At 45.7% G+C, this 9,893-nt stretch overlaps 1 protein-coding gene across 1 annotated transcript; it reads left to right on the forward strand.

Annotated features, from left to right (window-relative positions):
- The first annotated feature begins 7,518 nt into the window (after positions 1-7,518).
- On the forward strand, positions 7,519-8,599 carry LOC121755591 (choline-phosphate cytidylyltransferase 2-like). Its single transcript, XM_042150913.1, has one exon. The coding sequence runs from the start codon at positions 7,558-7,560 to the stop codon at positions 8,509-8,511; it is 954 nt and encodes a 317-aa protein (XP_042006847.1). The 5' UTR covers positions 7,519-7,557; the 3' UTR covers positions 8,512-8,599.
- Positions 8,600-9,893: the final 1,294 nt, after the last annotated feature.

A 9,893-nucleotide genomic window follows, 5' to 3' on the forward strand; every position in this document is an offset into this window, starting at 1 on the left:
ATTGCATGTGGGGGCCGAGAAGTTAGGAGGCAACAGTTCGGCCGAGGACGCCGAGGAGGTCGCTCCGAACAAAGAGCAACACCGTACTGACTATCAAGGAGGGCCTTCAACCTCTTTGGGTACGCACCCTTCTTGTTAATAATGTCGTACAATCTCATGTTTTGGAACGTGAGGGGGATCGCGAATGCGCCCACTCAAAACGTTCTGAAAAGACTAATTGGTTGTCATAATGTTTTATTTCTTGCAATAATGGAACCGCTCACACAACCGGACCCGGACCGTTTCTCTAAGGCCTTGGGGCTGTCCTTCATTGGTTCGAACATGAACGAGAAGATTTGGATGTTTGCGGAAGAGGGGTCCACTTTTGATATTGAGGTTGACTCGGAACAAATTCTCCACGGGTACCTCAAATCCCACCGCCTTGCTAGGCCGGTGGCCATCTCAGCCGTGTACGCCAAATGTACAAGGGCTGAAAGACATCACCTATGGGACAAGATGAGAGAGATTGCCGGGCCTCTTGAGGGAACACCTTGGATCATCGGTGGCGATTTCAACACCATGCTATCTCATCAAGACAGAGTTGGAAGTGATACCAACCGGCAAGCCGAGATGGTAGATTTTGCGGAGGCAATGGAAGATTGTAGGCTGCTTGACCCTGGTTTTGATGGAGCGGCATTCACTTGGGCCAAGAATGGCCTTTTTGAAAGGTTGGATAGAGTGCTTGTCAGCGAGGATTGGACTAAGACCTTCGAGGCTACTCGGGTTACGAACCTCCCCCGGATTGCCTCGGACCATGGACCAATTCTTGTCAGGTGCACGAAGATGAACACATCCGCTGGAGCCAAGGCTTTCAGGTTCCAGAACATGTGGATCCGACATGAAGGATTCATGGCCGTAGTGCAAAAAGCATGGGAGGAGCCCACGGGGGCGGGTGGAATCCTAAACATTCAAATCAAGCAGGCCAGAGTTAAAAAGGCCCTTAAGGAGTGGAACAAAGAGGTTTTTGGAAACATTCATGCTAATCTAAAAGAAAAGGAGGAAGAAATTGCTTTGGCCCAATCTTGTTTCGAAGCAAGGCCGACCCCGGATCACAGGACAGCGATCAACAAACACATTGCCGAGTACATCCTTTTGCTGAAAATGGAAGAAGATTTTTGGCGACAGAAGGCAGCTCTGAGGTGGCTTGCCGAGGGAGACAAAAATACCCGGTTCTACCAAAGCTGGGTGAAACAAAAGAGGGTTCGTCTCCGCATCCATTCAATACGTGTCAATGGGCAGGAGCTCACCGAGGAAGCCGAGATTAAAAAGTCCGCAGTGGAGTTCTTCCAACAACTCCTTGCCCCCAATAATCCGACACTTGAAGATCCAGACCTCGACCTAATCCAGCAGGTCCACTCAGCCGAGCAGTTCGCTGACATCGCAGATGCTCCAAGTGCGGACGAGGTCAGGAGTGCCACCTTTTGCATTTCCGGAGATAGTGCACCCGGACCCGACGGCTTCTCGGCCACCTTCTATCAAGCCTGCTGGCCTATTGTGGGACCGGAGGTAGTGGACGCAATCAGACAGTTCTTCAGAGGGGCCTTCCTGCCGAGGAGCATCACGGCCACAAGCATAGTCCTTATCCCAAAGAAGGCTTCGCCGGAATCATGGACCGACTACCGACCCATCAGTCTCTGCAATGTTTTAAACAAGATCATTACCAAGGTACTCACCTCTCGACTCTCTCCTTTCCTCCCACAGGTCATCTCCCCAAACCAAAGTGGATTTGTCAAAGGTCGGCTCCTTAACGACAACGCACTTCTGGCTCAAGAGATGTTCCATGAGCTTGCTAGATGCTCCCCAGCGCCTAATGTGGCAGTAAAGATTGACATGGCTAAAGCCTATGATAGGGTCCAATGGCCATTCCTCTTCAAAGTTTTACGCCGTATGGGTTTCCCGGATTCATGGATTTCACTTATGGAGAGGTGTATTGGGTGTTGCTGGTTCTCGGTCCTTGTTAACGGGGCACCCTCGGGCTTCTTTAGATCAACTCGAGGACTTCGGCAAGGAGACCCGATCTCCCCTGCTCTGTTCGTAATCGCGGCGGACTACCTGTCCCGAGCATTAGATAAGCTCATCCTCGGCCAAAAGGACATGACGTTCAAAGCCTCCCGGAGATGCATGGAGATCAGCCATCTAGCCTATGCGGACGACATTATCATCTTCACTCAAGCGGCGGCAAATCCTATGCGCCGGCTAAGAGCCTGTCTCGAAAAATATGAAAGAGTCTCCGGCCAACAAGTCAGCCTCGCCAAGAGTAATTTCTATATTGCCGAGGCCCATGAACACTGGGCAAACTCGATCCAGGCGGAAGGAGGCTTCTCTAGAGGGGCCTTTCCTTTTCTCTATCTCGGTGTCCCTATCTACCGTGGTGTCAAGCGCACGGACATGTTCCTCTTTCTACGGGAAAAGATTGCAAGAAGGATCTCAGGATGGGCACACCGTCACCTATCCTTTGGAGGAAGGCTTACGTTGATTAAGAGCACTCTTGAAGCGATCCCCTTGCACATCTTTCAAGCCGTCGAGCCCACGGCCGGTACCCTCAAGCAACTTGATCAACAAATGGCCCGATTCTTTTGGGGGTCTACGAATGAAAAGAAGCGGACCCATTGGATTGGATGGGAACAAATGTGCCGGCCCACTGATGAAGGAGGCCTTGGGATCCGAAAAACTATGGAGGTCCTCCACGCTTTCAATATCAAACTGTGGTGGCGATTTCGGGAGCAAAACTCCCTTTGGGCAAGATACATGATGGCAAAATATTGCTCCAACTCCACACCGCTCACCTTGAGATTGCCGAGCAGGAGTAGCCCTACGTGGAGAAGGCTCTCAAGAGCATGGCCCCTCGCGCAACCGCACATGAGATGGCTAGTGGGACAAGGGGACATCTACTTCTGGGATGACATTTGGCTTGGCAATAGCCCTCTGAGGGAACTTAGCCTTGATGATAGGGGAAGACCAACCACCCGGGTCTCGGAGTTCATTACAAATGGTGGTTGGGATGTGCCCAAGCTTCAACTCCTTCACAATCAGGCCGGCCTCCCTCAGCATGTTATCGATGGCATCATTAATACACCGATCCTCCATGACGAACAGGATATCCCGAGGTGGAACCTCTCTAAGCATGGGGAATTCACGGTGGCTTCGACATGGGACACACTTCGAGGACGAAACCCGATCATCCATGGTTTGGGGGACGTTTGGAAGGTAGGCCTCACCAACTCAATAGCCATCTTTATCTGGAGGCTTCTCTCCAATCGGGTGCCGGTTGACACGAAACTCCAGTGGCGGGAGATTGAGCTAGCTTCTAAGTGCCAATGCTGCCCCCACAGACCGAACACTGAGTCACTCCAACACCTCTTCATCCAGGGATATGGAGCTCGCAGAGTATGGAGTGAGTTCGACGGCTGGTTCACAGGCCCGTTCCCACGCATCCATATCAATGACACAATCCCTACGAGAATCGAAGTGTGGGCGCGAAGGTGCCAACAGCCGAACAAGAAACATCTTAGCCGAGCCACTCCATACCTCATCCTTTGGTTTATTTGGTCGGAGAGAAACAGGAGCCGCCACCAAGGCACACAGTTTAAACCACAAAACGTGGTATGGCAGGTCCACATGTTCATTCGAAATGCTATGTCTAATGGAAGCTTGAAGCCGAAACATTGGAAGGGAGTTAAACTTGGAATCAATATTCCTCAACAAGCGGCGGCAATCAGGGCGCTACCCCTAGCCATGGCAATCAAATGGAACCCCCCGGATCAGCCGTGGATAAAGCTCAACACGGATGGCTCCTATAATGAAGCGAACGGCAGTACAGGGGCTGGCGGGATTATTCGAGACCACTCGGGTAAGATGCTCGTCGCCGTCAGCACACCCCTTGAAGCCCACTCGGCATTAGAAGCGGAGCTGTTGGCCATGATCCACGGGCTAAATATAGCCAAGGAATACGGCCTACCAATCTGGATTGAGTCAGATGCAGAGCAAGCAATCAAATTGGTCAATGGGACGGGATGGGGGCCGGCACTCGCTCGGCAAGCGGTGGCGCAACTAACCATTCTCAAACGCCAACTCAAATTCCGAGCCACCTTCATACACAGGGAGGGGAACAAAGCGGCGGACTTCCTTGCGAAAATGGGGCTAGTCCAAGACAGTGGCCTACGAATGCACTACAACTCAGCACCGAGAGAACTATTGGACTTGGTTAGATTGGACGAGATGGGAGTGTCGCACATCCGAAACCTAGACGGGGACGGGCATCAAAGTTGATCATGAGACGACGGGAGACAATAGTGACTAGCTTTGTGGTTCATTGTTTTTTGGAAAGGAGTATGATGAGGTCCGAACCTTGTGGGATCGGACCGCATACTACTCTTGATTTTGTTACGGCACACCACTTTTGGGTGTGGCCACGCCTTGTAATTATCTCTTGTGGAAATATAGGGATGAGGGACCCACGAACCCTCCACCGTAGAGGTGTTTGATTAAAAAAAAAAAAAAAAAAAAAAAAAAAAAAAAAAAAAAAACAATAGGGATACCCCCGCGATGAACGATCCCTCCCGGATCAAGTTCCTCGATGAAGCCTTCCTTCTCCCGGTTGGGGAGCCCACATGAGACATTCATTGAGCAAGTGCTCGGCTCGTTCGCACTAGAGTCATCCCGATCGAATGACACCGTGGCGACATTGTCTTTCAAACGCAAATTGTCAATGTGTTGAGCTTTGGAGTGCATGTCTCCCTTATGTGCCTTGCCTTTCCTCTTCCTCGACAAGCTAAATAGATAGAAGAAAAGTCCGGGTCATTATCATACATTTCCTTAATCAACTCAAAACCAAGCAACTTAGAACTCAAAGTAGTGATCAAAATGTACCTCCGAGACAATGCATCAGCCACAATGTTTTCTTTTCCCTTTTTGTATTTGATTACATAGGGAAATGATTCAATGAATTCCACCCACTTAACATGTCTCTTGCTAAGCTTACCTAGACCTTTCAAGTTCTTGAGAGATTCATGATCCGTATGAATTACAAACTCTCTAGGCCACAAGTAATGCTGCCATGTTTCCAAAGATCTAACCAAAGCATATAACTCCTTGTCATACGTTGGATAGTTCAATTGAGCTCCTTTCAACTTTTCGCTAAAGTAAGCGATTGGCTTTCCATCCTGCAACAAAACAGCTCCTATGCCTACTCCAGATGCATCACATTCAAGCTCAAAGTTAGGCAAAGAAAGAATTGGTGCAGTTGTAAGTTTTTCTTTAAGGAGATTAAAAGCATGCTCTTGTTTTTCTCCCCAATAAAAACACATATCCTTTTTCACAATCTCATTCAAAGGTGCAGCAATTGTACTAAAATCCTTGACAAACCTCCTATAAAAACTTGCAAGACCTTGAAAACTTCTAACTTGTGCTACATTTTGAGGAATTGGCCATTCTAAAATAGCTTTCACCTTCTCCTTTTCCATTTCAATCCCATTAGCAGTTATAACAAAACCCAGAAAAACAACTTTATCCATGCAAAAAGAACACTTTTTGAGATTTGCGTACAAAGATTCTTTTCGTAAGGTATCCAAAACTGCATGCACATGGTTAAGATGTTCATCCACATTTTTGCTATAGACAAGAATAGCATCAAAATACACAACCACAAATTTTCCAATGAATTTTCTCAAAACATGGTGCATCAATCTCATGAAAGTACTTGGTGCATTAGTTAAACCAAAAGGCATTACTAACCACTCATATAGACCAAATTTTGTTTTATAGGCTGTTTTCCATTCGTCTCCTTCTCTAATTCGAATTTGATGATAACCACTTTTCAAATCGATCTTACTAAACACAACAGATCCATGCAATTCATCAAGCATATCATCTAGCCTAGGAATAGGATGGCGATACTTTACCGTGATTTTGTTGATTGCTCGGCAGTCGATGCACATCCTCCATGATCCATCTTTCTTAGAAACAACAATTACCGGAACAACACATGGACTCATGCTCTTACGGATTTTTCCTTTGTCCAACAACTCTTGCACTTGCCTTTGAATTTCCTTAAGTCTCTTCGGGATTGGCTCTATAGGCTGGTCGGTTTGGTAGAACTGTCCCGGGAACAAGGTTATTTTGGTGTTCAATACCTCTTAATGGAGGTAATCCACTTGATTCTTCCACTGGAAAAATATCTTTGAATTCCTGTAAAAGAGACACAAAAGTACTTGGCAAAGAAGTGGTTAATTCGTTAGTGGTAAACAAAGACTGTTTGTACACTAAGATGAAAACACTCTCTTTTCAACTATTGCACTCTTTATTTCTTTTGCTCCCACATAAAAATTCTTTTTTTCATTCGGATTCTTTTCACTTGACTCTTTTTCAATGCCCTCACTTTTTTTTCTCTCATTCTTACTTTTCTCTCGACTCTTTTTTTCACTCGACTCTTTTTCAATGCCCTCACTTTTTTTCTCTCAACCTCTCAAGCTCTCCTTGCTTGTGACAATTTATGTTGGTCCTCTTGAACTTCTTGAGGTGTCAATGAGACAAGCATAATAGACTTGTTGTTGTGCTTGAAGGTATAGTGGTTGTGAAATCCATCATAAATCACCCTACGATCAAACTGCCATGGCCTCCCCAAAAGAATGTGACTTGCATGCATTGGCACAACATCACAAAGAACATCATCTTTATAATTGCCAATTGAAAACGAAATTAGAACTCGCTTAGTCACTCGAATTTCTCCACATTCATTAAGCCATTGTAGCTTGTATGGATTAGGATGTTTTTCCGTTGTTAAGCTCAACTTTTCCACCATTTCAGAATTTGCAACATTTGCACAACTACCACCATCAATAATCATTATGCAAAGTTTACCTTGGACCAAACACCTTGTGTGGAAGATGTTCTCCCTTTGTTGATCATCGTTTCTGTTTTGCATGTTTAGAGCCCTTCGAACCACCAAAAGTTCTCCATGTTCTGGTCCAATCCTCCTCCTCATCATCATCATCTTTACGTTCACTTTCAGATTTAATCTCTCCCATTTGGCTTCAAAATCATCACCCTTTTGTTTGGACATTGAGATGCAATGTGTCCAACACCTTGACAACGAAACCATTTGATATCTCTATTTTGAGTAGAAGTAGAAGTAGAAATACCTTTACCCTTCTCAAATTCTTTGGACTTGGATGTCGACGCTTCATTTTAGGGTTTAGAAGCTGCCCCAAAATTGGATTTGGATGAAGTCCACTCTTTTGTCCTTGAAGAATGAGAACTTGTTGAAAAATTCTTTTGGATTGTTCCCTTCTTCTTCAATTGTCCCTCCACCTTCATGGCCATATGAACCATGTCCACCAACTCCACATAGTGTTGAAGCTCCACAATGTTTGCAATCTCCCTATTCAGCCCACATAAGAATCGAGCCAAGGTTGCTTCTCTATCTTCTTCAACATTTGCCCTAATCATAGCAATCTTCATCTCTTTGTAGTACTCATCAAGCAAAAGAGTTTGCAGAAATCGAAACCGCCGACGGCTGCGATGGTCGATAGCGGTGTTGCTGCGGCGGCGACGGAGCAGAGGCAGACCACCACTGCCAACGCAGCTGAGCTCACCAAGAGCGACGCCGTCAACGCTCCTTCTTCGTCTGACCGCCCAATTCGTGTCTACGCCGACGGGATCTACGATCTGTTTCACTTCGGCCACGCTCGCTCCCTCGAGCAAGCCAAAAAATCGTTTCCGAATACTTACTTGCTTGTTGGGTGCTGCAATGATGAGGTTACACACAAGTTCAAAGGGAAGACTGTTATGACTGAATCGGAGCGTTATGAATCCCTTCGCCATTGCAAGTGGGTGGATGAGGTTATTCCTGATGCCCCATGGGTGATTGATCAAGAATTCTTGGACAAGCACAATATAGATTACGTTGCTCACGATTCTCTCCCTTATGCTGATGCAAGTGGAGCTGGAAATGATGTTTATGAATTTGTCAAAGCTGTGGGGAGGTTTAAAGAGACCAAAAGGACTGAGGGGATCTCAACATCTGACATCATTATGAGGATAGTAAAAGACTACAACCAATATGTGATGCGCAATTTGGACCGTGGGTATTCAAGAAAGGAGCTTAATCTTAGCTATGTCAAGGAAAAGCGACTAAGGGTAAATATGCGACTAAGGAAGCTGCAAGAGAAAGTTAAGGAGCATCAAGAAAAGGTTGGGGAGAAGATACAAACAGTTGCCAAAACAGCTACCATTCGCCGGGACATGTGGGTTGAAAATGCTGACAGACTGGTTGCTGGATTCCTCGAGATGTTTGAGGAGCGTTGTCACAAAATGGGAACTGCCATTAGGGACCGGATTCAAGAGAGTTTAAGGGGACAGAACGGAAGGGGCTTACTGGATTACGGGGAAGATGGCGATGACCAAGAAGACTACTATGACTCCGAGGAAGGGTACTATGATGATGATGAATACTATGACAGTGATGATAAATGACTATCTTGTACATTAAGCTGTGAGTAGTTGTACCGTGTGCTGCTTGCTGACTTTTCATACAATAGAGGTGAAGAAGTACTTTGATTGATTTGGTTTGTTGATTGATTTTTTTTTATCTTCTTGGTGTGTTCATGTGGTTATAGTTTCCAGAATATATAGTTTATTACTGGTGATTAGAGCAACAACGTAATGTTTCCAAATGTACCAAGTTGTTAACAAAAAAAAAAAAAAAAAAGATTGTAATTTTTGATACAATTCACAAAAATAATGAGAAGGTACAAATCTCTTACGCATTATGCCTTTCATTTCTTCCCAAGTCGAAACTAGTCTTCCTCCATATCGCCTTGTACTGGTTGTCAATTGATCCCACCAAACTATAGCATAGTCAGTGAATTCAACAGCAGCAAGTCTAACCTTTTTCTCCTCGGAATAGTTGTGACATTCAAACATGAGATCCACCTTTCGCTCCCACTCCAAATAAGCTTCGGGGTCACTCCTTCCTTGGAATGTTGGGATCTTCAGTTTGATGCTTCTCAAATCACCATCAACTTCATTTGTACACCCTCTTCTACCGTTTCCATGTCTCTCATTTCGATGCCTATATGAAGCATTATCCTCTCCTCCACTCTCTTCTTCCTCGTTATTGTTTGCATCTGCTTGAAATTCCAGCCTCTCCAAGCGCTCTGAAACACTTTCCAGAACACGCCCAAGCCTTCTAAAATGTTGATGCATGTCTTTCAACGTAGGATCAATTTGATTGTCATCAGTAGAATCCATCCTCACAGTTCACTCATGTATGACACAAAAATAAACCTCACAAAACACTCGTGTATATCACTCGTTGGCTTTTACCTCCCCTCAAATAATCTCACCACTCAAGCCTTTTACTACTCTTTCTCTTTTGCAAAGATAACACAAGTAAAAACAAATCAAGTACAAACAAGAACTAATAACGACCAACCAAACTTCAGCCCTTGAATGACCACTGATTCAGTTCTTCGAGCTAGCGCCGGTGGCTGACTGAAACACTCGGATTTTTTTTAAAATCAAAAGCACCACGAGGGTGGAGGGTTCAGGCGGAACCACACCTGTGCATTACTAAGGACAATTGCAACGAAAAACTAGGAACACCGAGCCGCCCAAAAGTGACGGCTCGCCAAAACCAATTAGAGTACAACGAGGGCCTCCCTACCAACTAGAGTGGTCATCAATGTACTCTTCACTATTCTATTACAATTAACATGGTGCAACCTTCACATCACAAAATCCAAGATCCGTCACTTAATTGAGGCCCACAATAGGGATACCCCCGCGATGAACTATCCCTCCCGGATCAAGTTCCTCGATGAAGCCTTCCTTCTCCCGGTTGGGGAGCCCACATG

Source organism: Salvia splendens, chromosome 11, assembly GCF_004379255.2.
Source record: "Salvia splendens isolate huo1 chromosome 11, SspV2, whole genome shotgun sequence".
NCBI classification, from domain to species: Eukaryota; Viridiplantae; Streptophyta; class Magnoliopsida; order Lamiales; family Lamiaceae; genus Salvia; species Salvia splendens.